Raw genomic sequence first — 27,832 nt, forward strand, 5'->3', positions numbered from 1 at the left:
CATTACTTCCTCTTTACACTGTCGTTCTCATGTATTGGCACCTATTTGCAAGTTTACAGCCACGTACAAAGTGCTTTATTGGGATTTTAGTGCAGATCTGTGCAGAGGTCGGAAAAAGTCATAAAGTTTTCAAAGTTTTTCGAAGTAAAATACTATAAAAAAATTTTTTAAAAAGTGCAGTTTGTCTTTGTGTTCACTCTTGTTGGCCTGGTTCTCCTCGAATAAAATCCACACTAACTAGTCAAAGAATGCTGCTGTGAAGAACATTAGAAATATCATGATCCTTTATAATCACTGATCTGCTGCGCATATTGCAATAAAACATAAAGGGAAAAAAAATTTAAAAACAAAGTCATAAGAAGTCATGTTTGCTGTGCATCGCAAGCCAAAAAAGAGACACAATAAGCAAGTGGAGGAGAACAAAACTAAACCCCTTTTTTTGGCAAACGCACTGCACATGACCCTGAACGCACCATTAAACCTGGTGGTGGTAGTAAGTCACTGTAATCTCAGCAAATTTTCATCAACTTCTTTGATGCTCGGCGGTGAAATGATGCACCAGTTTAGCTTTTCAGGTTATCCCTCGAGTATTTGTGTGACAGGCTGCTGCTTGCACTTTTTAAACTGAAATGTCATGCCGGAGAGCAACAACCACAAGTTTTCACTGGGAAATAAATGTCTTGCCAATGCTAGAACAGGCCCTCACCTTTCAGGCCACAAGGGGACGCCATTAGCTGCAGAGGAGAACTTCTACAACATAAATTCTCCAGTTTTTATTTTTGTTTGTTTATTTAGATTTCCAGCCGGTATTTAGCTGGGTTTTTTTTTTTTTTTTTTTTTTTTTTTGGTGTATACTGACTCTGCAGGCAGGGCCAGCGAGAGGATTTTGAATAAGAGGCAAGGTGTGGCTGCACAGGTTCAGACTTGATCTCAAGAAACTGAGGAGAGCCTTGCGATGAGTAATAAACTAAAGGCTGCCCTCCCAGAAAGTTCAAATAATTTTACAAGTGAGAAGTGACACATGACACACTAATTGCATATGTTCGTATGTATTGTGAATCTTTTGTATGAAGTTGTAGGTTTAAATATTCCCTTTAGAATAACTTCGATGTATTCATGAAAGATCAAGGAAAGGTTTTGCGTCTTATTCGAGTTGTATTTGTGATAATTGAGTAGTTTTTTTAAAAACATTTATTCATAACCATTCTGCATATTGTTCCTTTTTCTGTTGTTGCCGTTTTTCGTTTTATTTTATTTAAGTCAAAGCACATCTTTGAATTTTTAATACTCTTTTTAAATAAAATGGCATGAAAATTTTCTTTTATGTTTTTATTTATTTATTTATTTTGCTTTTTTACAGATTTCTTCTGTCTTTGATACACTTTTCACATCATTAAAAAAAATTAAATATCAGACAAAGATAGAATGAGTAATGATCTTAAAATTATTATTTAATTCATGAAGACAAGAAAAAATATCTAAACTTATGTAAAAATATAATCTACCCTCTTGAAACATTACTTAATTTCAATTGATCACATTTTTGTGATCCGGTTTCATTAGCAACGTCCAGACCTGGTAAATAGACCATACCAAGAAATCAGCTAAATGTTTCCTGCCAGGCATTCCACGATGACAAGCTGAAATCTGTCACATAGCGACACCTTAAGCAAAACAAAGGTAATGTCAGGAGGTCTAGTCAAAGCCTGGATTTAAATGTAATTGAGATGTTATGACATGACCACAGTTGGGTGACTGTGGCAGTCTGGCAGAGTAGTCGTCTTGTTGTCGGTTCGATTCCAGCTTCCTCCTGCCACATGTCGATGTGCCTCTGTGGGCAAGTGTGGGCAAGGCACTTAACCCCAAATTGCCTACCAGTCTGCATATCGGTATGTGAGTGCAAATGGGTGAATGTGATTCTAGTGTGAAGCGCTTTGAGTGGTCAAAATGACTGGAAAAGCGCTTTATAAGCTCAGTCCATTTCCATTGAATTAAATTCGATCCTCAAAGATCATTCAACATTGATTAATTGGGACATTCCCTTCACAGTGACGTAAAAGACTGCTAGTTATTCCAAATGTTTGACGCCAGCTGTTTCCATGAAGAGGGGTAATTTTAGACATAAAGGGACAGGTTGGTTTGTTTAATTTTTTTCCCTTAATAAAGGTGGGGGGATCATCTGGGAACTGCGTTTTGCAGTTACTCAGATTAACTTTATCTGGAACATTAAAGTAAGACAAAGCAGCAAAAACTGACTGGTTTTCTATGACACTCTACGCAGTTCTGCTATTACACCAATGAATCACTGAACTGAACCTTTAGCAATTTATGCATGTGCGTTCCTCGTCAAACAGATGCCAAAATGCTTTTGTTCAAACAGTGATTGTTTAATAGCACAAATATACAATACAATCAACACGCCCCTCCTCGAGGTCTTATTGGAGTTTCCCAGACGACTTAGCTATTTTACAGTTTCACGTACTGTAAGCTGTGTTCATTGTAGCTTATGCACACAGAGAGAGTGAGACAAGCTAGGTGGCCATTCAGACAGGTAACAGGTACAGAGACAGAGCGGCCATTGGGAGGTGCAGGGCAGTGTGAACCGACAGACATGTAGACATCAGAGGTGACTGAGGTGGAGGGTGAGCGACGGCCATCACCACAATGATGGGTCGTACCTGGGGAGAGAAAAGGCAAAGAGAAAGATCAGCTTCCAGTGACGCCTACGGAGAACCGAGTCTCACCGAAGTCCATACATGCCTTGACTGTGGGAGTGTGTCTCTGCTCTCCTTCAGCAGCAGCTCTGAGACCAGCGTGTCCAGAATCTCAGGACTGGACCGCTTTCCATACCTGAGGCACACGAGAATGACGGATTCAGAATCCAAACGAACTCGGCATCGACGTTGCCGGTAATTGCAGTCAAATGTGTTTTTATTCCTTTTTCTGAAGCGGTGCAAAGGAAAACTCGCTTTGTGTAATCTGGTCGATGTCTAATTATAAGATCATTGTAAGCTGAGCACGGTCAGGCCTTAATCTCAGGAAACAGAGACACGAGCCGCATCACAGGAGGTTACACATTCCCTTTCTGTGCTTTTGATGATAAGTCATATCAGGGCCGCAGGTGTCCTGGAGAGGCTCGTTGCCTGCAGAGGCTTATCAAATCCCCGACATTCAGAATGAAGCGGAAAGCTGTGGGGTACACGACAGAAAGTCCTGGCAGTGAAAGGTATTCTTCTTCTCTCTTTTTCTTTTTCACCAACAGGTGGTAGAAAATAGAATGGAATAGAAATCCAGTTCTACTCCAAATCGAAATGAATTAACAAGTAGAAAGATATATATATTTTGTTGTTCGTACGACAACTCGTGCTAAAAAGGATTTCTAAAATGAAAAGAAGAAAAAAAATATTATTTTTTATTCTTTTAAATTGAATACATCAAATAAGATATATTTGAAACAAACCAACATACATCTGACATAAAAACCAACTCTGCAGTGGCTGCATTATATTTTGGGTTTAATGTTATTAAATTGTTGTTGTTTTTATCGAAACAGAATTTTCAAAAGGTTTTGTAAAGAAATGTTTTGTTTTATTCCATTTTCCTCCTGAGTTTTGTGCAAAGTCAAATGGAATAATTGATTCATTTAATTAATTGATTAAGCAACTCAGTAAATACTAGATAGATAGATAGATAGATAGATAGATAGATAGATAGATAGATAGATAGATAGATAGATAGATAGATAGATAGATAGAGATAGATAGATAGATAGATAGATAGATAGATAGATAGATAGATAGATAGATAGATAGATAGATAGATAGATAGATAGATAGATAGATAGATAGATAGATATAGATAGATAGATAGATAGATAGATAGATAGATAGATAGATAGATAGATAGATAGATAGATAGATAGATAGATAGATAGATAGATAGATAGATAGATAGATAGATAGATAGATAGATAGATAGATAGATAGATAGATAGATAGATAGATAGATAGATAGATAGATAGATAGATAGATAGATAGATAGATAGATAGATAGATAGATAGATAGATAGATAGATAGATAGATAGATAGATAGATAGATAGATAGATAGATAGATAGATAGATAGATAGATAGATAGATAGATAGATAGATAGATAGATAGATAGATAGATAGATAGATAGATAGATAGATAGATAGATAGATACCTCTGTCTTGTGATGAGGTTGATGTAGTGTCTCAGGGCTGAGTAATACTTGGCCAACTCCTCCGCCGGAGCGTCCTCCCCGGGGTTCTCTGGTTTCACCGGGTACCCCTCCGTCAAGGCGCCCAGGCAGACCAGCGCCCACAGCAGGAACCCCAGCGTCCCGAGCCAGCTCACCAAGTTGGGATGCATCTGTCACGGAGAAGACAGAACCAGTCCGTACCTAACTCTTCCTGTGCATGACGACTGTTCTGCGCTTTTTTTTTTTTTTTTTTTGCGCTCCTCTGGGAGATTTCGCTCAATAATGACACGCGTACGTTTACAAAGAAAAGCATGCCGGAAAAAAAGGGATGAAGCTTTGACGGAAGAGAAGGTGAAAAATTCAAAGCACTTACATTTTTCAGAAGGTCTCAGTGAGGTTTGCGCGACGTCCTGTTGATTCTCCTCCGCTCCTCTGCGCGCTCGTTGCGCGCCATGGGGTTTATATCAGCGCGCGCCAGACGCGCGCCAGGAAAAAAAAAGAAAAAAAAAAGCGTCAGCGCTTCACTCTGTTTGGCCCGGGTCTTTGCCTTCCTTCATGTGAACGTCACTGCTGATGCTGCTCTAATTAAGGTGCGTGTGTGTAGTTTGTATTAATATAACCAAAAAAGCAAACTGAAACCAGAGTAAGGATGACAAACGTTGTTTCCTGTGACAAAACCAGCTGTTCAAGGCTAATATGCAGACGTCAAAAAAGCAACTCTTGTACGTTGCATATAGACTGAATCATATAAATTAATTAAAAAAAATAAAATAAAATCCAACAAAATCTTCAGTTATGTTCCATGTGTGCACAAGAGGCTGAATCTGATGTTTTGAAGCGCGTCGAAGTTCCTTCATGGAGGAAGCAGTCATAAATTATTGCACAGTCAAGATTATTTTTCAAAACAAGATCAATCGTCAAACGTGAAGTCGCAAAAAAAATGCCAGCGACGCATTCACTTTGGTACCAGTTCAAATGAAGCTTCACGTGGCCCATCGTCACCAGAAAGCAGACGCCTTGGGTGGCGCTGGACAAAAAGATCTCAAACTGGCTCACATGTACGGGGCTGAATTAGTGCATTAATTTCACTTTGTCGCGCGTTTGCGTCGCACGAAGAAAGAGGGAGACTGTGGCTCTCGAGGTGAACAAAAGGCCCAAATGTGAACACGGAGACGCGTCAAAGAGGAGCCCAATCTCCTCGAGGCCCACTTAATAAGAAAACCCAAATAGCAGTTCGCAGTGAGTCTGTATCACCCAGAGCTTCATTTACCTCCCATTCATAATCCTTTTGTGCTGGCAGCTTGCAGCCGTGTAATCTGTCAAAAATAAATAAATAAAAAAATCAGCATTCTTCGGCACCGCTGCTTTCTAACTCCCTCAGAGGATGTGTTGAGTGCTTTTTTTTTTGTATGGCACAGGATGCAAAAGAGGGAGATGAGGAGTGTGACACAAGCGAGAGAACCGTGGAGCGCGGAGTCATGACTGACTGGAAAGGAATTAGTGGATTCACATGCGTCCTTGAAGACTCTCTTCAACAGGTATATATCATCATTCAGGAGGGAAGAGGCGTGAAGCCTATATGTAGATGGCTGACACAGGATTGAAGCAGATGTGTAAACACGGGGGACAAAAACGCTGAAAGATCAGAGAGCTTTGATGGAGAAATTCATCTCCAGGAGGCTTTTATGCAGACTTTATTTATTTATTTTAGCTCTGGGGTTTCAGACAGAGGTGACCAAATGCATGCCCTCTACATCCACAGCTCTTAAGGCAGACAAGTTAAAGCAGAAGTTCCTCTATTCAAGGAGTTTTCGGTCATGCTGGAAACTTTAAGAAGCTGTTGCTTTCAAGACAGACAATTTAGACTGGTTGCATTCCTGAACTGTAAATTTCCCCGAACGCCATAGATTTTCAGTGGACTGGAAATGCTTTTTCAGACCGCCCCCGACTTTTGGTTTTCTGTGATCCTTTCTCACAGCTGCTGTGAGTGTTCTTCGCGTTATAGCCGCACAGAATCGTGACAGTTCCAGCCACTGATCTTCAAGAGACAGGTTTGGACACGCAGGTGGACCTCCATGGAATTAGAGCAGAAAATATAAAGCATATAAATATGTTTGACCTTCCACCATTATTTCATTTACCACTCTCTGTTTGGTCTGTTACATACTAACCATGTCATTTCATGAAATGCTTTGTTGTCGCCCTGTGATAAAAATGTGATAGTATCCAACCTACGACGATACAAATTCAGTAACACCGAGACTTAGTGTGAAATGTTCCCTAATGCTGGCTTCAGAACTACACGTTCAGAAAGGATCCAGTGTTTACTGTGACAGCTTGTGCAGGCCTGAGATGTGAAACCCCCAACGGAGCTCAGTTTGATGAACCCCGAACAAAATGCGCCCGTCGCACAGTGGATCAGTCGACACACACACTGACTCCCTGAGAACAAAGTAAATCACTGTCATGCAGACACAGACCTTCACGTCACAGGGCGCTTACAGTTTGCAGGAAGCTGTTGTCAGAAGGGCAGTGCAGTGGCTAACATAGAGAGGCAGTGGGACTGGTTTGAGCAAAAAAAAATTAAAAAATCGGGCTAAGGTCTGGACTTTGAGTGATAGCAGCACCTCGACTGTTTTCTGTTTCAACCATTTTGTAATAGAGGATGTGGTTGAGGTTGACTACCAAATGTTTGAGCTGTTGGACAGATGTCAATAGATTTAACATGAAAGTTTAATCCTAAAGTGAATGTTGTGATAATTAGGGTTAATCGGAATATATGCATGATTGGATTGATTGTACTGTTTTGTGAAGTGCCTTGAGATAAAGTGTTGTGGCACTATATAAATCAACCGAATCGAACTCAAAAGTATTTACAGTAAGTTAAGCACACGTGCTACAAACTTTGCGTTCCTCATGTTGAGGGCCTCCAAATTGCTTGAAGTCCAGTGTGTCATTTTTTTCAGGCCAGGGTGTTTTGGGGAGACGCATAATTAGCTGGTGTTGAGCTCAGTGTGATTTATTATGTCTAAAATCAATGTATTTTTTTGGCACTTTATTCCTTCCTCTGCTTTCACACTTTATGGGGATTTTATTTGACACCTGCCTATTGTGTCAAAACATCAGACAAAACAGATGAGCAGAAGGTTGCTATCAATGCCTGTTTTTTTTGTTGTTGTTGTTTTTTTATTAAATCTGAAAAAGCTGGCTAAGCTGTGAATTTTACCAAGACACGAAACTCTGACAGCATACTACCCATCAAAAATTTATACTACAACATGTTCAATTATTGAAGCAAACTCAGAACAAAATAAAATTCTTAGAGGATGTCTGCTGGATCTCAGAGAATTAAAACAAAAACAAAAAAAAACTAAAATAAAAATAGAGAAGATGCTGATTAAGTTTTAATACATGCTGAATGAGAAACAGCAGCATGATATGTAAAAGAAAAAAAAAAAGAGCAGGATTGAATTGAAATGCGGTCATGATCAGATTTAATCAGCATTACTGCTAATGGTGTGTTCTCTTACGGAGATCGCAATCATCTCCAGTACTGTCCAACGAGCTGATTAGATATCTCGAAAAGCTCCAAACCAATTTCACAGTGATATTCCTTTCTTTAGGTAAGTAATGCGCTCAATAATCCATTTGTTAAAGACTTAGCCTTATCAGAAATCAGTTCTGTGGAAGCCAATTCCTATTGAGAGTGAGCTTTTTTAAATGCAAATGTGCCTTCCCCTCCTCTCATCAGCCTCCTGGTTTGTACAATAAGTTCTTCTCCAAGATTTGTTAAGATGAAAGAGCCCTGTAATTTTCCACCACCATGAATTAGACTTTTCAAATTTACAGAGCGATGAAGTGGGGAAAGGAAACACTAACATGCAGGCGGCGTCTATCTTCTCACCCCAGGCAGTTGCATCCAAACAGAAGATAAATCAAATGAAATGCCAACTTTTCCCCTGCTTTTTTTTGGCTATCACTAATTTTTGCTTTGAGTCTTGACATCTAAATTGTTACTTAGTTCTGCAAGCTATTGTATTATCTGCCTACTTGTGGCTGGCAAGGAGTACTGTTTGTGAAAAGAAAAAGGCCGCGCTTTCTTCATCGCCTTTTTTATTTTTTCAAATGAAAAATCTCACCTGAACACAAAAGACAGTGACCTGGCCCCGACGCCATTAAAAGAAGGCGAGTGTTGGTTCATGCGAAGAGGTTAGGATTATATAAGAGAAAGATCTGGCTGATCTGCAGGTATAAGCTCTCTTAGGCTCTGTTTAATTTACAGTGCAGGGTCCAGTTGAGCATGTTCCAGTTTTATCATCTGGTTCCCCAAATTACACTATATCGCCGAATTTATTCTCCCATCTGCTTCCACACACTGATAGCTGATGCCACACATCAGTCAAGTGGCTGAACGGTCATTTTTATGTTTTATTTATTTTTAACAGCACTGTGTAGTTCAGAATTGAGAGATGTCTTCCCAGCAAGATTTGAACAAGCTTATTTAATTTTCTCAGCAGTTTGATTAACTTTCTATTGAGGAAAGATGTACAATTTCTGGTCTTTTCCGAGCTGGCAACAGAAAGCGTGTCCTCAAATTGTTCTTCTTTGTTGTGACTTTGACTTTAACAGACATCATTTGAAAGCAATTAGTGAGCCACACATCAAGCTTCCCCCTATTCTTAGTTCACAATAGTGCAAAATACTTAGTGGGGAACGAAGAACTAATGTTCTTTCTTATTTGTTTGTCACTTTCTCCACTTAAAACACCCACTATTTAAAGAGCTACATTGACTTGTCTTGGTATTTATCGAAGCCGTCGCTGCTGCTTCTCTCAGTGTTCCTCGTTGTCTCTTCTGATTTGTCTGAGCGCGAGTCTTTCTCTACGTGTGTGTGTCTTTGGAAATGTGTCTCATCTGTGTCTGGTGTGGAAGCAGCACAAACGTCGTGTCAAGACAGCGATCATACATGTTGCTTTGATGGACAGATGAGCTGAGGGTCTGGCCACCAAGCTGTGGCAGGCTGGGTTGGCTCAGGTGCGCAGGTCAGAGTCCTTAGCCTCGATATAAGGGAGCCTGATGAAAGTTGCACCTACGTCAAAGGGCGATAAACTTTTGTTTGATGTCACAATCTACGTCAAGTCACTAGCCTTAATGCATCATTCTTATGTCAGTAGCACACTTTCATGGATCTGTGTCATATTCATATACGTTTTAAATGTACAAAAGGCAAAGGTCACCTTCAAAACCATTATCTTCCACACTTATTGGCTCTGCTGGGACATGCTAGTAAAAACATAAATTAAGCTTCTTTTTTGCAGTGCTGCAATAATCTCAACCTGAAGATTGAAAATGTGCTTTACTTGATCACGTTAAATCGACAAGAGGAAATTGATTGGTGGAGAAGAATATTTTTAACCACACTTGTTGATAATCTAAACAACTCTCAAAAACTAAATGAAACGGAAGCTTTTTTGTGGTTTCCTGCTTCAAACGGATCAGTTCTTCTTTTCCGACTGATCCTAGTGGTGAAACAATGCAGTCAATTTCGGTTTATCACTCAAATTCATTAAAAAGACGTTTTCCAAGAAAACCCAGCAGATTGCCTCGAGTCATTGACTTGCAGCAACCTTTTGTTGCAAGCAGCAACAAAAGGCAATCATTTGCATTGTGTCAATGACTTTACAGCAATCTAAGGACTACGTAACAACTGCTCTGTCCCTGAATATATTATCAAATATATTCATGACGTTAAAGGCATGCAACGTCAACATAAAGTCTGATAATGGAGGGTAAATGTATGCGGGGGCAGGGGTGGGGGGGGTGGGGAGGGGGTTCTAACTAGTGCAAGAGGAAGAATTAGAAAGCATTTCAACAGACTGACTCTCAAAGAATTAGCTGCATTCATAGCGCACAATTATATTCACTGTCAGTCAGCCATGCACTGTGCCTAAATACCTTGTCTGCAAACTAAACGCATTTCCACAATTATCGTCTCTAATTATGAAGCCGTTGAAATGTTGCATACTAAATGACTTTCTGTGCATGCAGAAGCTGCTCAGCACAATACAGCATTGGACCAATTAAAGTATTTATTTTAAGTGCTGCACTGTAACCCTAGAAGGATTCTGAAACAGCTCTTTCAAAAAAATTTTAAAATCCTTCAGTTTTTCCTCGTTTTGTTGCACTGTACCACAAATTTCAGTGTATTTTCGGAGTTGGGGGATTAAGATTGTGAGCATTTCAAACTTTGCCACGAATGAAACTCTTAACGTCGCGCTCCGCATTTGTATTCGGCTCCCTTTATGTTGATATCACATCCATCGACAGTTTGCTACAAGCCTTACAAAGGTCGCAGCAAATATGTGGAGAAAATGCTCTGGTCAGATCAAACCAGACTTGCACATCTTTGTCAACATCCTAAGTGCTGTCTGTGGCTGAAAAAGAACACTGCACATCACACTGAACACACCATCCACTGAACACACCATCCCTGGAGTGAAACACGGCGATGGCAGCATCATGCTGGGGGGATGTTTTCCTTCAGAAGGGATAAACATGCCTGTGTGACCTAAATATGATTGCAAAGACTTAAACCTCTATATGCACAGACGCTATCTTTCCCCGTGTGTCTGAGCTGGAGGCTTAGCTTTGGAAATCTGTTTTATCTTTGAGTCGAAGTCTTGGTCCAACTCTCTCCTAAGCAAAAAGGTTTTCAAATGGGACAAAGTCCAGCAACAACAACATCGGTCAACTTATCTTGTTTGCTTTTTTGAATGGCTTCGACTGGATACTCATGTGAAAAGGGAAGTGAAATTGATAACGCTGTTTTACCACGCTATTTGTTCCCCTCATGCCACCAAAACATTTGATGCAGCTGCTTCAAATGCAAATAGAGGGGACGTCAGGTTTCGCTTTCATAAGCTTACGTAGTTTTGCAGCTCACTGCACTTTGCATCAAATTGATTGATATTTTCCTTTATTGTAACATTATCTTTATCTTTTCATTCCAGTGTAATGTTTTTTTTTTATTATTGTTATTATTTGAGAACTGGTGAGATATTTCCTGTGATTTGGCTGATCCCCTTCTGTTTGTGTGAGTTCATTTCATTTTGGAGAAATTACGCGGCATCGTCTCCAGTTAAGTCCCGGTTTACTTGCCAATTATGCCAATTAAGTGTTTCCCTCTGCTCTAATTGTCGATGTAATCATCTGTGCTTGTGTTTGGATTTATTGACTAAAAGATGTCAATCAAGCAGAGTGGGGTTACCAGTAGCGAAGTTATATGCTTCAGCCACGGTCCAAAGGAAATTACCTTCAGCCTTCTTTACAGTGTTGCTATGGAGAGGCAATTAACCTAAATTGTAATTGTCTGAGACTAATGTGTCTTAGCTTTCCCCCCGTAATTGAATTAAGTTATTCCACTCTTCCGCATCTCTCCCCATGTTCCATGCACATCTCCCTTTGCTCACCTCTGTTCAAGAGTAAGAGGAGGTAACAAGCAGATGTGTTGATGAAGAGATGCGACCAAGATTGCTTATTTTGTTGCGGCCTGAGATCTCGGATCCCAAACACACACACACACTTTGTGTTCAAAACGTGAGCCTCCAGATGTGGCTGCATTCACTCCAGCACTTTTGACTCATCAGAGACGCAGGTGCATCCATACAACCCTTCAGGCAAGGCTCCAGCCTTCCTCCCTCAAGACTGCTCAGCATCATAACATACCAGTGCACATTTCATCACATTACAGCCACAATTTATTTCACTTTTTAATTTATGTAGTAGACCAACAAGAAGTAGCAAATAATTCTGAAGTGGAAGAAAAATAATAACATCTTAATTTTTAAACAGGAATAATTTTTGACTATTCCTGTTCATGAGTTGAATGTGCAAATGTCAACTTTCCAAGTCTTGCAGACGAAAAATTATCCCAGAGCATGCTGCTTCCACCACATCACACCGGTTAAGTGGAGGGTGAATTTACTGCGTCCTACTGTGGAAATCCTTAGCCAGTCCTTTTTCTTGACCGTCTTTCAACAATAGCTTTTCAGAGGTACCGTAACGCTGACACCGGAGATGTAGTGTCCAGAACCAACGCTGTCCTCTTGAGTAGGAACATCCGAGTGGGAGTAAATCCTCACTTAAATCTTCTTTAACTGTGTTTCCCTGCTAAAGATGCGGGAAACTGGGCCGCCGGTGGAGAACACATGATGTTCAATCTGCATTCACAGCGTGGAATAATGCAGCGCGCGTCACCGCTGATCTACCGTGATGAATGGGATTAATCAATCGAAGACAGTACATCTATCCATAAATTAAAAGCCACGCTCATCGCTGAACACTGAGCGCTGTGGTTCTGGTGTTATTTTGGTGACGTGTTGAGTGGGTGGATTTTTCACAATAAGCACACTATCATCACACATAAAGCGAATCTCATACAAATAATTAGGCAGCTGTTCAGGAAAATATCTAGAAAACTGAAGATCTGCTGCTTTATTTACCGACAAAAAAAAAAAATCAACATATTTACATGGCTCTGGTTTGACCAAGCAATTCATTCTCATTGCACAGAAAAAGAGAATTTAAGCTGAAAACTACAATCAGCAGCAAAACCTGCAAAATTCATTGTAACCAACTTGAAATCAGGGTTACATTTATAAAGTACAAATACAGAAATATTTGGAATTATTTTGCTCTTGAACAAACCAAATATTATTTGCCTGTTGGGAAAGACACATGCTATAATGTATGTAATTTTGTATTTCATACGTTAAGAGTTGAACCATCTCCTCAGAAATGAACAATATGGCAAAATAATTAAATGCAAATCTTGCAATTCATTGATTTTTGGTTTGTTTCATAGAGACACCGGAGGTGCATGGTTCAGCAGAGGAGCTGCGGTTTCTTGCAGACGTGCTGTTTTTTTTTACAGAGGTCCTGGGGTTTCTCGCAGAGGCGATGGGGTTTCTCGCTGCCGAGCTCCTCTCCAGGCAGTCGTCTTCTCTGCCTTCAACTGAATAGGAACATCACAGCGATCATGGGAATCGGATTGTGGACGAAGATGATGTGGTACAGACAGAAAACATGCAGCTGCAATCAGTAGTGGACGTACAAATGATTTCTCAAAACAGTCATGTGTCAAGATGTATTAGTTTACTTTTGAGATAATAGTCATAAACCTTTGACAAGGTTTATAACCTAAAGTAGTGACACCTAAATGGCATGTGTATATCCTTTAATTTCCTTGACCTAGAGAGCTTAAAGGAGCCAAAATTAATGATAACACCAAACTCATGGAGTAGGAGTCTGAGGCACACACTGGGAGCAGTGGACCCTAGGAAGGGCGCCAGACCAGACGGAGTGACCAGCAGAGTTCTGAGTGAGTGTGCAGACCAGCTGGCCAGGGTCTTCACCAAAATATTTAATTCATCACTGCCCCAGTAAATTACACAGCACCTGAGGACACCCACAATAGTCCCGCTGTCAAAACACATCACCATCTACAGAACCAATGACTGCCAATAAGTTGCTCTGACACCTGTCATGATGAAGTGTTTTGAGAAACTGCTTCAACGTCACCTTCTATCCTGCCTCTCGCCCTTAGCAGTTCACACACAGAGGTTGGAGATCACCTGAGGAGGCAATTGTCACAGGGATGATATGAAAGGTTGCTATTTGCTGATTTTAGCTCTGCTATTGATGCCATACTCCCAAACGGACCAACAGCAAAGCTACTGGTCATTGGACTTCCTGTCACCACCTGCTTCTAGATCAGAGCAGCTCTAGATCAGAGTCAAAGTGGGCCCTTAACTTTCCACAGCCCTCGGTCTTAACACTAGCTCCCCACAGGGCTGTGTACTTAGCCCCTGCTGTACACTCTGTAGCTCTATGACTGTGTCAGCTACATATGCTAATTGACTTAGCGTGTGTTGCACAACAGTGCTATAGCCTCTTTTGCTTTGTCTACCCCACTTCTTTGAAGTTGGCAATGTGCAATTATCAAGAGCAATTTTTATTTTTCTGATTTGCGGTTGTACTATTTAACATTTAGCTATCGATTACGAATTGATTTGTGGTACTTTTGACGCTCCACCAAAGAAGAGATTTGATGTTTTCGTGATTTTCAAAACTATCATTTGTTTCTAAAATCCTGAAACTGCCTTAAAGCACCTGCACAGCCAATCTCTCATGGAGCTGCGGGATTTTTATTCTCGTTTTCTTTCATTCCTGCTACAAATGGAACTGAGAGCAAATCAGTGTGGCTAGAGACACTGTATACCTGTCACCTTTGCAGATTTGTATTCTTGCAAATTATTCCAAATTCAACACCTACACTTCGCTGCTCTTTGCTGCCCTCACATGCCTCTAAAAGGAACTTTTCCCAGCTCTAATGGAAAGCCTCTGCTCTGTGCTGCTGCAGTCTGATGAAAGCTATGGCACTAAAATGTACAGACCCCAGAGAACTAAAGAGCTTGAAAATTCCTTGAGACTGTTTGTCTTCTTAGGGAGAGTATAGGCTATGTGTCAAATTTCTACTGACGCACAAACTGTGACAAAAAAACCATCCATTTCTAGTTTCAAATAAAAAAAAACTGTTACCTTCGCTGAGGACTTGCATAGCGACGTAACCATCCAGCAGAGAGGTGAATCCTGTCAGGCCCCCCATGGCTGCATAAGGAACATCTTTGCCAACGGGCTGACCTCTCGCCAGCCTCTCTTGCTTTGTCTCAACCTGTGAAGAATAATGGGAAAAATACTTGATACATGAAGTACTGTAACAATAAGCTGACAAAAGTGCTCCTTCAGATGAAGCTGTTGTTGTCCATGACCACTCACTAAGGTACGGTGCTCATAGCTGGGTCGACCGCACCCACAAGTGTAGGGACTGTGGAACCCAGAGCAGACTTTGCCTGAAAAATACCGCATCATTTTCCGGTAGGTTAAAAAGCATTTTCTGGGTGGTAGCCAACATATCTTGAACGTAGGGATGTCTGACTCACACTTCTTGCACAAGTGGCCGGCAGCTTCACTGTGATCCTCCGGTAAATGTTTGCACTTGCAGCGCACCATCACGCCTCCGGCCTGAGGGATGTAGTCATAAGAAGAACAGCGACAACCGCTGACCTTGCACCGTAGAACAAGGGGTCGCTCAGAGGGAATCACCTCAAACTCTGTCTGATGCTGCTTGTATCTGGTGGCGATTGATTCACCGTGTATACATTGCATTGCAAAAGTATTCATGCCTCATGTCTCCACATGTATGAAGAGGACGCATGTGTCACAGTCAGGTCACAAAGTCATATCCTACCTGTGTTCACAAAAGCACTGTGTTTCAGGGCCAATCTGCTTGCAGTCAATGCCCCCTGGTACACCGTAGCTCACATACAACCTGTTTTTCATACGTAGCGGTATAACCCTCCTTTTGTACTCTTCATATTCCTCTGGAGTGAAAAGTTTCCCACCATCGTCATCACCGACAATCCTTAAAAACAACTAAAAATCAATGAAACCTATAAACAGGCACAACACAAGCTTGACAGTCAAAGGTCTTCATATGATTTACGCATTTATATTTCAATAGTTCCAGACGTTGCTCTGGACAATTTAAAGGTAAAAGACACTTGATGGTTTTGCCTCAAATTCATGGAAAACTATTTCTAAAATAAGTCAGCAGATAAAAAATGTGTTGGCACGCACCTTCTGTACTCCGCATAGTCATCCACTGCTTCCAAAGCCGCGTTGTTCCGATTTACCGGGATCATTATCGTCAAATGAAAACAACAGCATTGCAAGTGATACTTGTTTGGGGCCCGCAGCAGATGTTGCTATGGAGATGGTTTTAGGGCTCCCTCTCGTGGTCGCATAGGGAACTGCAGCAACTGTATTAACGACAGAAATAACATAAAATCTTGTTTCAAACAAAGCAAGAACGGCGAGGCAAAAACACAGGCAAACTCGGGTAAAAGTCAAACATTAGAAAGCAACAAAACTATTTTAGTCACTTAGCAAAAACTAGTTAAAAGGCTTCGCATTCGCAAGAAATATCCTTCTCTTCGACGTGTATAAAAATATAGTAATTAGTAAGTGGCGTTCATGTACACTTTACTTGATCTGGTTCTACTTGTGTAGTTTTTCGTTCATATGAAAAACGATGGTCGTAAAGGTGGGTTATCTTCAACCGCACCAAAAATACGAATACATTTCCCACAATGCAACGGAGTTGACGTGGCCGAAGACGTTCCGGCGGATCCATGACAGTACATTACACGGTCCCATGCCTGCAAGTACAGCAGCTGACGAGTTTGGGTTGCTTTGTTTTGTGTGTGTGTGTGTGTTTTCTTTCGAAGCCACCGTCACGTTGTCGGCAGAACGACGAAGACGAAATAAGCAATAAAGCGGAAAGAATATCCGCCCACATTTCTTCTCAGCTGAGACTGTTCTGTTTGTGTTTTTGATTTTTTTTTTCCCCCCCTCGTCATTTAACGGAAATGGTGGCGTGCCAAAGACGTTTCTCCAGCGGTAGCGAAACGAGCCGCGGGGCGGCGAAGAGCAAGCGTCGTCCCGGTCCCAGCGCCTCCGCGGCCTCTAAATGTCTTCCTCGGAGCCCAGGTATCGACACATGCACACGGTGGGGGCCGCGCTTCTGTTGCTGACGGGCCACACTGTATCTGCTGACAAGTGTCTCGCTGTACGACGCCGTGTGTGTGTGTGTGTGGAGAGAGAGCGTGCTGTGAGCTAACACGGCGAGCTAACGCCGACAGGAAATCTGGTTCGAGTGAATTTGTTTTCAGTTCAAATAACCGTGATTCCGCCAGTGTCCGCAGACGCCAGCGTCTGTAAGTGCGGTGCTGTGTGAACGAGTCCGGGCAGTTTGAAAGCAAACTTGCCAGTGAGTTATGGCTTACTGGGCGCGCGCTGTTGTTGTGCTCCTCCGACCAACGGCTATTGACTTTTCATCAGTGTATATTGTACAGCTTAACTAACTGATGAAGTCATTTTGTGATCCTATCAGCCGCACAATAACACCTGACAGCTGCTGTAGTCACTGTTTAACTTGGAGGTTATCCATTGTGATAGCTGTGGTGTGCCTTATCAGTCAGTCAGGGAAACATGCTACTTTTAAGCTCTACAATATTTATTTGTTATCATACAAATTGTGTGATACAGTGTGGCACTAGATATGTCAAAACAGGAGTATTAAAAGTTGAGCTACTTTTAGATTATTTAAATTATATTGAAACCTTAAAGTTTTGACCCAAAATTACAAAAACAACCCCAAAAAACCTAATGTTTTTTTTATTATTATTATTATTATTAGGAATTGCTATGAAAGTATTAAAAGAAATGTTTTGCATTTTGTTAGAGATTAGAATAAAAGTCAGTGATTTACTTTGTGATCAGTTTTTCTTAAGTGTTGAATATGTCTTCACCATTTAAACAGCTCTAGATAATATTGTAGCACGTGTCAAAGAAAAACATTGTAGATTAAATCCAGAAATTAAATTGAAATATAGCTTTCAGTTTTTGTTTTTTTTAAATTAAATCTCACTTTTGCATGCGCTTACACGTGTAATCGGTTGGCTTCTGATATAAAAATGGTTTTCAAATATTAATTAGCTGTTTGGCTGAGTTTAAAAAAGAAAGCAGTTTTTTTTTCTGAGAATGAGGGGTTGGTTCAAAATTTCACCACCAAGCTCAGGAGATGTTGTGAATAGGAATGGGGGGGCAAAGAAGATCACGCATTTTATTCAGAAAATATCTTACTCCTCCCTCGCCTGCTGATGTGCATGGTTATCAAAGTGTCTGAAATACTTTCCACTGGCTTGCAGGAAACAGAAACTTATGAAATATTTCTGGTTACAAAAAACACATCGTGGAAGCTAAAGGGGCCCTTCCCATCTCTCCTATTTAAATTTCCTGTGGGATCAATAAAGTATTTTTGAATTTGTAACAGCGTTTGAAAACTAAAGCCGTCTGCAGACTCAAGTGTAGCAGATAGCTGATCCACATAGCAAGCCTTTTTAGCTTATTGAATTTGTGAATCATTATCAAGTGCGGCTAGGAAGATAGAAAGGGATTAACTATAACACGCAATAACAAGCAAATATGATTTTAGTGGAGGGTGTGGTCAACATATTTTTAGGCTATTTGTCAAAAGTACATGTCATCTATAATATTATTTCAACATCAATAATCAATATGATTTTTTTGACTGTTAACACTCATAGTGGATTGCACAAAGTGGATGGCGTTTTAAATAAGGAGAATCTCAAACAAACATGGAAACAAGTTTTAAGGATGTACAAAGCATGCTAACATGAGCCTCCTGGAATAGTCCCACCTGGAATCCTATGCTTCAGAAAAGTCAGATCTTTTATTACAACCCTGTGTGTGTTAGGGAAAATTCACAGTAAATTTCAACCCAGTGTTTATTGTTTAGTAAAAAGATGGTTATAGTTGTTCTGTTTTGTTTATTATAGCCTGCATTAATAAACAAAACAAGCATTATCCAAATGCACGTTTAACTGTCCAAAATGAATGGAGATTCAGATTGTGTGCTATGAATGCAAGTCGGCCTTCCAGTAGCACTTCAGTTTGCAAAGTGATGCAAATTGAAAAGAGTGCTAGAGATTTCTTGTTGCGTTTAACGTATCAAACAGTAACAACTGCTTTGTCATGCTTTTTAGCTACTTTATTTTTTATTTTTGCACAGGTCAGAGGAAAGGATATCTGTATCTACAAAGCCCCGGTTTAGATTCAGATTGTGTTACCTAATCTTTTCATAATTTATAAATTCAGCCGCTGTCCCCTTTCTGAACCTGAACAGGAAGTGACACACCCACACCCATAAAAAACTCTCCAACGGTGACAAAGTTATGAAAATTGAGAAATGATCACCTAATTTTTGTTCCCTATGTGCACATTGTCTCCTTAGCCCTCATTGTCTTCACTTCAATAGCCATTGTGTGGGTGAAATGAGAAAAAGAATGCCCTCCACAATCCTTTCTGTTGCTCGGTCTTCTTGTCTGGAGCTGCAAAATGGGCCTTTATGAAATCTAAACTTGTAATTGGGTCTCTGGGCTAAAAGGCCTGAAAGAGATTTGTCTGAGTGGACTATTGTGTGCCCAGAGCCAAAGCAGCAAAAAAAAAAAAAAAAAGTCTCTAATAACAGACAAGTAGCTTAGGACATAACTTTCATGCTGCCTATATTTATTAAAACATTTTTGAAAAATAAATAAAGTAATGCTCTGCATTTGCATTAACATTAACTGTATTAATTATGTTTTTTTTGTATTTTTTTTAGTATAGGTAACTATGCCTGTGGAGCCTGTGCAGCCATGACTACATAGATGATTTGGTGTTCAAGATCTCACAAGCAAAGAACTCCAGAAGCTCCTGATCGCTGGCTTTTAAGGGCATCAACTTGCATCTGGTTGCATTTCCTGGCTTCTGCAGCTGCTCAGCACTTGCTCACCGCCTCCATGAGAGGCAGGATGTTAGTAACTTTTGCAGAACTCTGACCTTACTGAAAGAAACAGCACCACGTTTTATTACTTTACATAACCGACTGCGCCTCAAAGATCTTCGGCCCTTTGAAAGGCTCCTCTACCACCCCCACCCCCGTCCCTCTTTCATCCCTGCCCAGTACCATGCTGGGTGCACTCTTTCTGCGGAGGAACATGTCCCAGAAGCTGAGTGTGCTGCTGCTGGTATTCGGGTTGGCGTGGGGACTGATGCTGCTGCGCTACACCGTGCAGCAGCCTCGCCATCAGACCAGCGCCGAGCTGCGTGAGCAGATCCTGGAGCTCAGCCGGCGATACGTCAAGGTCCTGACGGAGGAGAACCAGAACGCTCCGGGGGGCCCACAGGGAACGTCCATGGCAGGATATGGTAAGCAGTTTCAGTCAGAGTTATGAGCTATAGCAGAAGTACTCAAACCCCTTGAACTTTTTTGTATTTTATCACATTACAACCAGAAACGGGATACTACTGTAGACAGCTTATTTTATTGGGACAAAAACAATTAATTGACTTCTGATTATTTGTCAATTAGTAGCTTCTTATATTAAAACGAGTTCCAATCGATTAACCAAAAATGTCGGCTTAGATCTCCTTTCAGTATGGTAGTTTGGCCTCCATCCAGAAGAGGGCGTTGCTGGTCATTCTGGATCAGAGCCAGTTGATACAGAATAAAAGATGGCAGAGCCATGCAGGAACAGGAGTCCAGTGTGGGATGCAAAGACTTTGAGAACACTTGACAAGCTCCTTACATTTTCTCTTTCATTTTTCTATTCAGCAACTTAAATAGCTGCTGTTTTGTTTTGTACCTGTAGTGCATTTTTATAAATGTCTTTAGGTTCAGTAATGTGAGAAACCCAGAATTTTATGTTTTACAGTCAGCTGACACAAAATAATGTTAAATTAAATATATTTTTTAAATTGAACATATGATCAATTTAAACGTAAAGACCCTCAGCTCTTTTCAGACAACAGAAAATAGAGGTTTTTAAGAAAATGACCACCTGTCAATTAATTCATAGTTGATCGATAAGATCAGTAAACCATAGATTAACTCAGTGGTTCCCAAAGATTTTCTGGGGCCCTCTTTGGATTACAATAAAATCCCTCTCCCACAAAGAGGGGGAAAAAAAATCAACTGGGCACACACATCGTTCAACCAGACATAATCTTATACACATACTTTGTTCTCAAACTCCACTGAAATTTATTTCACACTTCAAGTTGCAACAAAACACACTACAAACCATCTTTACAGTGAAACACTTTTAACTGTTTTTTTTTTTTTTTTTTTCATCCATACCGCTTCCTGCGGCCCTCCTGCAAAGGCACTGCGGCCCCCCCAGGGGGCACGCCCCACACTTTTGGAACCACTAGATTAACTTATTAATTAAAAAAAAAAAAAGCAGTGCATAATTATGAAGGGTTATTAAAGCATCACAGAAATTAATCCACTCTCTTTTTCTCATTCCACCTGTCACCTTTCAGCTGACCTCAAAAGGACCATCGCTGTGTTGCTGGATGACATTCTGACACGGCTGGTCAAACTGGAGGGGAGAATCGAACTGGTGGCGAATTCCTCTTTAACAAACACATCCCATGCAGCGGCGGCGGCAGCAGGGCTTCCCGCTGGCCTGCGGAAAGCTTCCAAGCAGGAGTCACCAGGGAGCCATCCAGGGATGTCGCGTCTTCATCCACACATCCCTAAGAGACCTTGATCCCTTTAAGAAGCCCCCCTCCATCACTGCTCACTGGTGTATCGGCACCAAGTGATCAAGTAGCAATAGAGATATTCACAGACACCCAAAATCCTAAAGTGCTGGATGTGACAATTCAGCTCAGTTGGAGAAAGAAATGAAGGACTTCTTTATTCTCCTGCATTTCCTGCGACATTGAGACTGTCCTGTTCATATTTTATGTTTGCATTGCAAACATTCTTTTGCCTTCATTTCTTTATTTTAGGGGTTTTTCTTTTAACCCTGCAGCTTTTGAGCTTTTTGACTGTTAAAGTAAATGCAGAGAAACCAAAACAAACAAGCTGAACATCTAATTAGAAATCTGACACACACACACAAAAAAAAGCCTTATCTTCAATAGAGTCACAAGACAAATACTGAGCTCAATCTTACACTCATAATGAAGAATGATTATATTTTAGAGTTTTTAGGAGGGACCGATAAATAAGATTGTTATTTTAGCCTGTGATTAAGCCTAAATAAAGTTTGCTCTTAAGAGATAACCCAAAGAATACTTTTTACCACTTCGGTCAAGGCAATATAAATGTGTGTGTTTAGCAGTGAGAGTCGGTGTGGAATGACGGGAGGATGCCTGTCCGACCACTGTAAGCGTCTGTCCCGAGTGTGTGGGCTTCCCATATCTGTTGGATCCCAGGTGTCGTTTAGAGCCGTTTCAACCGAGGCGGTGCAGAACACTGAATGTACTGCGTCGTCAGTAGATCTGTATTGTCCAGGATTCATATTGCACTGTGATTACAGAGACTGTCTCAATACACTTAAGCTCATCTCACTTGTGCTTTAGAAATGTTTAAAGGGGAGGGAATGTTTGTTCCAGTTTTTCTCCTCCTTTAGTTGCTTCTTGTATTGCCATTAAACTGGTGAAGCACCTCACCAGTTCACTCATTCGCAGATTATTTCCATTTTTTTTTTCTTTGAGCACTTAAACTGAGGCTATTTGGGAGTTTTGTGCGACAAAGTCAATGTGGATCAAGAAAACGCTAGAATTAAAAAAGGCTTTGCTTCATTATGTTGCTTGGAAATGGAACAACTGAGCTCAAGAGGCTTGAATGACAAAGTGGTGCTTTGACGATAATGCTGTGATTGCTTCAAAATCTTAAAGTGGAATATTAGATCAGCCAGCCACTTTGAGAACAGTTTCCTCATAATTTGATAGAAACCAAGTGTTTCCTATTTTGAATCAGTTTTGAGTCAAATTTTGTCTCAGAAGCCAATTAAAGCACTAATATGCCTATTTATGGTCTGTAACTAATTTGCATTTAGATTTTGCACAGCAAAGGTATTGCTTCCTGTAAAAGCGAACATCAATGGCTTTTGTTGTGATTTTATGTGTTGAACCAACACACAGCAGTTCATAATTGTAAAGAAAGATGTTTGGTTTTCAAATATTTAAGAAATAAAAATCTGACAATAGTGGCACGCATTTACATTTAGTTTCCTGGATTCCCTTTTGTGACGTTTACAGTCAAAGTAACCTGGTCAGTCTGGGTGGACAGTGTCTTTGAACGTCAATCGTCTGATTCTGGATTTGACTGGACAAGTTTAATTCACTTCACAAAGGCTTTATTAAACCCAAAGGGAAAAACTCTTACTATCCAAAGTTCTTCAAACAGTGTTACTGGTAGGATCTGTTTTATTCGGCATCTCTATGTCTCTTATAAACAGCCAATGTGCTCCAAGACAGTGCTGGTCATTTTACCTCTTTCCCTTTACATACTTGACTCTTCTGAGTATAAGTTGGGACTTTCCCGGGATTATGTGTTTTCTAAAAGCCAATGGAGATTTTTAAAATATTTCAAACCCAGGAGTGGGATTATCTCACACTCGTCTTGTGCTCCAGGAAATTAAGTTGTGTGACTAAAATAAATGAAAATAACCATCAGGGGGCTTGCATTCTCATTGACGCATTTTTTTTTTTTTTTAATCAGTTTATGGTGATAAATTTGTCCTCCATTTTAAAGTAACAACTTCCCCCTTACTTGTACCCAGGTCATCCACCAACTGACGTGTAAGAAATGCATTGGGAAATGAAGCCTGAGGTGATTTTACTGTCAATTATTGACTACTGAATATCTGCAACACATAAAAAGTTTATGTATTAAGTTTAAGATGCCTGTTGTGGAGAGAGGCACACTGGTTTAGAGTAGATGGATGATTAATTAAAATGTGACCTCGGTTACCACCTTAGTTATGTGTGAAGAACCTTAAATCCTCTGGTGTCTTTTTACCAGATCACACATAAGTTTGTAAGGAAAATGATCAGAGGCACTGATGCAAATTAACCACAGTTTATTTAATCACAATAATGCTAGGCATAAATAGTCAATTCATTTTTATTGTACAATATCAACCACTTTAAAATCCTAAATCTATGCTGGCCCTGGAAACCTTACCGCTGATGATCAGTTACTCTGATTAAATAAAATCAGACTGCTTGGGGGAGAAATAATAATTTAAAAAAACAAATGTAACTGAATACACCTACGTGTTCCCAAACAAAAACACACTCGCACAACTAAAGAAAAACTCCCGGTGAATAACACAAAACAAGAAACTCCCCTTCCACTAGTCTCCTCAATCTAGATAAAACAGCTTGGAACCAGGGACAGCACAGGTTTCTACAAGCGAGCCTGGAGGGCTGAACAATAAAAACTCCCAAAAGAATAAAAAAGTTTAATCCATAAATAACCAAAACAAACTAAAACCGAAACAGTAGCAGGCCAACCTGCACACAACAGAGAATAAAATTAAACAGATATTTTAAATAACCACATAATAATGAACTGCCTTTACCTTCGCTAAAAGCTAGCAGAGCTCTGTATATCCTCTCCAAGAGGAGGTTTCCTGCAACAATAAAATGGAGCCATCAGAAATAATTCTCAACCCAGCGCACACTTCATGTTAACCATACCTGCAGAGAAATCAGCCTGGACTCTCACCCTCTCAGCGATCTACCCGCTTTTAAATGTAAATACAAATTGCTTGCCTCGGTAATGAATCAGCTGCGCTAAAACAGCGTCTTCCTTATATGGGCAACCGGAAGAGTGCATAATGGACATAATGCCCCGGCTACAAAAAGATACAATAAAAAAAAAGTCTAACCCACAATCTGAGCTGTTGGGGTCTAGAAATCAATATTTTATTTAGAATGATGTTATTGTAAATTTATTATCTTTTTTTTTATCGATTAGAAACCTTATTTTGATAACAAAAGGGAGCCGGGAATTTGATTGGATTATGTGTTAGAACTGCTTGCCATACATTCGCTTTGCAGATAGCGGGGAGCCACTCACAGCCCGGCGTTTCCTTGTTGTTGCTGAAAAAAAAAAAAAACTGCGTTTGGACCCAACCTACCTTATCCACCAATCACAGGAGAGCGTTTCCTCCCACCGCGTCTCATCCGCGGCTTCACGAAGAGAAGGTAAAAGATTTTTCTTAACGCGAAGAGACGGTCAACAGTCGCCTTCCGACCTGCCGCCATGTTTTTAGGACCTAGTGAACACTTTGTCAGTTTTATGCTGAAGCTTTTCAGTGACAAACCACCCGAAACGACGAGGTAAGGTCAGAGGTCATACGTTCTACATTTTCTTCCTTTTTTATTTGTCTGTTTTAGGTTTATATTACAGTGGTGCAATAAGACAGTACTATCTGGAGACATTGGAAATGTCTCTTCCAACTATTTTTAGGTATTGATTCATTATATTTGGGAGGAAAAACCCCAACACCCTCCAGTGTAAAATTCTGTTGTTTCAAACCTTCTGTTGAAGCATTTTATTTTTTTTTATTTTGCCTGCTTTAGAATCAACAGGTGGAGCTATATGGATCAGAACATCCATATAGGCTGATGTATTCCAGTTATTGAAACTATAACGATGTATTCAAAGATGAAGCTCAGATTAGTTTTAGATGTTGTTTTTGCAACAACAAGGAAACGCCGGGCTGTGATCGGCTCCCCGCTATCTGCAAAGCGAAGGTAGGATTTGTTTTATTTATTTTTATTTGTTTTAAGTAGGGTTGCTGTTTATGAGGATGTCCAATGTACCGTGTAGTAAATGCATTTGATCCAGCTTCCCTTTGCATGAGTTACTGCATCAGTGTGATGTGACATGGAGGCAATTAGCCTGTGGCTCTGCTGAGGTTTGAGATTGCTTTGATAGCATAATTTGGGTGAGTTCCATTATTGCAAATGGAGTCTCCATGTGCCGTATAGACTGCCTGTGGGGTTTAGGCCGGGTTAGGTGAGATGATAAATTGATCAATAAAACAACTCTTGGTGCTCTTAGTGTGCAAGTGCTGCGGGAAAATGAAATCAGCATCTCACTTTCGAATTTAAAATTGAATTAAAAACACTGTTTTATGTATTGATTTCCATTTCAAAGTGTCCCATAAATACCCGCTTGAAGGAAGTTTTCTTGATGAGTTGATGGAATGTGAAACGTCAAGGCTTTTTTGTTTTCATTAGACGTGATGATGTAGATTTGCCACAAGATGTCAGTATCATCTTATGTGCCTTAACCGAAGAAATGAAGCATCTTCATTCAAAAAGGAATTACCAGTTGGGAGCTTCTGCTTCTGGAAGTTAAATCTCACCAAAAAAGAGATGTCGCTTCTCCTTTCTCTCCTCTTTCCTCAGACAATAAGAGCTGGAGACGGATGAGGGAGCCGTCGGAGTAGATTATTCCATCTGGAGTCTCCTGAAATCTACAGCCGCAGCCGTCCTCCTCGGGAAGAGCAACGATGACGTCAAGCTTGGACTTTGCTTCACTTTTTGGCCAGTGATATCTTTTAGCTTTGATTTACTGTTAAAAATGTAGAGGGCGCGGTGTTTTCAGTCCATTTAAAAACTCTTTCTCACCTTATTTCTCCGCAAACGAGGTGCAGAATTATCCTGACAAATGCGGGCATGGCAGATACGATAAACGAAAACATCATTTAGACAAGTTATGATTTGTGAGTAGGAAGGCAGCAATATGCTCTTGTCCTAAAGGGAAATTTTCTCTTATTGTCTTCCTTCTCCTGCAGAGGGTCTCCATCATCCTAATGATGTGGGCTCTCCTTTACCATCAGGAAGCGTAAATAGAGATCCTTTCTTGTGCAGTTTGGGATGCAGCACCATTATTAGCCTCATACGCATACCATAATGAAGATGAGGACAGATCAGTTTTATTTGTACTCTGCAGCAGTAAACGTAAATTTCTCGTTCTTTCCACAGGCGAATTCTGAGTGGCTTCAAAGTTCAGCCTCCCCTCTTTCTCGTCTTCTGTGGTGTTTTAAAGGAGCAATTGAAATCTGCAAGTATTCATCAATATGATGTTGATGAACATCAGTATGTCTTGAATCTGCTGATTCAAAAAATCAGCAAATTTTTTGAAATCGGAAGTCGTTTATATGCATTAGACGCCCCGAGCCTCATCCTCAGGCTTACAGCTTTTTTCTTTTTCTTTCCTCTTTTGCATTTTGCAGCAGATATTACAGCTTTTTAGCGAACCGGTGGTTATTCCGACCGGTTGCGCTTATTGCTCAAGAAGAGGAAACAATGGGGACACTTGATTTTTACAGCCGGTGTCTGGTGAACATGTTTAACAGCGAGCGTCACAGATTTACCTCGGTGTTACTATGCTTTGACTTTTACAGTTTACTGGGCTATAAAATAAAGTGTTTTGGATCAGCAGCTTGGTTTTCTTTTGTCTGTTGACACTTTTCCAGTGTTTCAAATGATTTCATCTTGTCCAATTGAAGCACCAAACTGTAGGGTTACATAGCATGTCCCTCTCTTTTTTTTTTCTAATAAATCAAGCTCACGTCAGAAGTAGATTTTTATATCTTTGGAATGTGATGATGAGATTTTTCCACTTGCTTTACTATTTTGTCATGAAAAACTCAGACTTCCATGCAAACATGCATCAGATGGCATCACAAAAGACACAGACAACTAACCAGTTCTTTTGATTACGTCCTCTTGCACCTTTTCTTTTACCTTTTTCTTGTTTCTCTGCATGTTTTTAAGCCAATTCTCCCTTTTAAAGGGCTTTACTTGCATGCTGTCCCCAGAGATTGCCAAGGCTTAGCTGATCAGCTCTCATCTTGTGCCTTTTGTGATGTTATCAAACCTAATCTAATCACGCCAGATTTTTTTAATTTTATTTCTTTTGGTTATTAAGAACTGCGTTTTGTGAAACCCTGCAGTACAAATCCATGCTTCTTTTATTTCCAGGAAAAACAGAAATACACCACTGGACGCCATTTTCAAGGAAAACAGTGAGAACATGCGCAGAATCCGTTTTCTCAGCGTTTTATTGAGAGCTTTTCAGGCACGAACAGGAGGAGATGAACATC

General features: G+C 40.3%; 3 protein-coding genes and 1 long non-coding RNA gene across 12 annotated transcripts; 2 read left to right on the top strand and 2 right to left on the bottom strand.

The window, feature by feature from the left end:
* Positions 1-1,410: 1,410 nt before the first annotated feature.
* On the bottom strand, positions 1,411-4,693 carry npy (neuropeptide Y). Its single transcript, XM_055058768.1, has 4 exons — positions 4,598-4,693; positions 4,207-4,394; positions 2,761-2,850; positions 1,411-2,678 (listed from the first exon to the last, which is right to left on the bottom strand). Exons 2-4 carry the CDS (start codon positions 4,392-4,394, stop codon positions 2,657-2,659), a joined length of 300 nt encoding a protein of 99 aa, XP_054914743.1. The 5' UTR covers positions 4,598-4,693; the 3' UTR covers positions 1,411-2,656.
* A 7,360-nt stretch (positions 4,694-12,053) lies between these two features.
* fam221a (family with sequence similarity 221 member A) lies at positions 12,054-17,183 on the bottom strand. Of its 7 annotated transcripts, none has more exons than XM_055058905.1 (7): positions 17,129-17,183; positions 15,921-16,102; positions 15,532-15,705; positions 15,224-15,414; positions 15,060-15,133; positions 14,823-14,955; positions 12,056-13,236 (listed from the first exon to the last, which is right to left on the bottom strand). In XM_055058905.1, exons 2-7 carry the CDS (start codon positions 15,983-15,985, stop codon positions 13,061-13,063), a joined length of 813 nt encoding a protein of 270 aa, XP_054914880.1. In that variant the 5' UTR covers positions 15,986-16,102; positions 17,129-17,183; the 3' UTR covers positions 12,056-13,060. The 7 variants fall into 7 exon arrangements, 6 of the variants coding, with proteins under 6 accessions (XP_054914884.1, XP_054914880.1, XP_054914879.1 ...); XM_055058904.1 differs by lacking the exon at positions 17,129-17,183 and adding an exon at positions 17,025-17,086; XM_055058903.1 differs by lacking the exon at positions 17,129-17,183 and adding an exon at positions 16,330-16,405.
* On the top strand, positions 16,492-23,378 carry ccdc126 (coiled-coil domain containing 126). Of its 2 annotated transcripts, none has more exons than XM_055058911.1 (3): positions 16,492-16,851; positions 19,528-20,114; positions 21,231-23,378. In XM_055058911.1, the coding sequence occupies exons 2-3, from the start codon at positions 19,874-19,876 to the stop codon at positions 21,458-21,460; spliced, it is 471 nt and encodes a 156-aa protein (XP_054914886.1). In that variant the 5' UTR covers positions 16,492-16,851; positions 19,528-19,873; the 3' UTR covers positions 21,461-23,378. The 2 variants fall into 2 exon arrangements, with proteins under 2 accessions (XP_054914886.1, XP_054914885.1); XM_055058910.1 differs by having other exon boundaries at positions 16,492-16,832.
* A 1,545-nt stretch (positions 23,379-24,923) lies between these two features.
* Positions 24,924-27,167, top strand: LOC129378546 (uncharacterized). 2 transcript variants are annotated; one of them, XR_008608057.1, is made up of 2 exons: positions 24,924-25,052; positions 25,296-27,167. It is a non-coding gene; the product is annotated as an uncharacterized LOC129378546 (long non-coding RNA). The 2 variants fall into 2 exon arrangements; XR_008608056.1 differs by having other exon boundaries at positions 26,130-27,167.
* The last annotated feature ends 665 nt before the right edge of the window (positions 27,168-27,832 follow it).

Source organism: Poeciliopsis prolifica, unplaced genomic scaffold (assembly GCF_027474105.1).
Source record: "Poeciliopsis prolifica strain line A6 unplaced genomic scaffold, Auburn_PproV2 SCAFFOLD052, whole genome shotgun sequence".
Taxonomy (NCBI): Eukaryota; Metazoa; Chordata; class Actinopteri; order Cyprinodontiformes; family Poeciliidae; genus Poeciliopsis; species Poeciliopsis prolifica.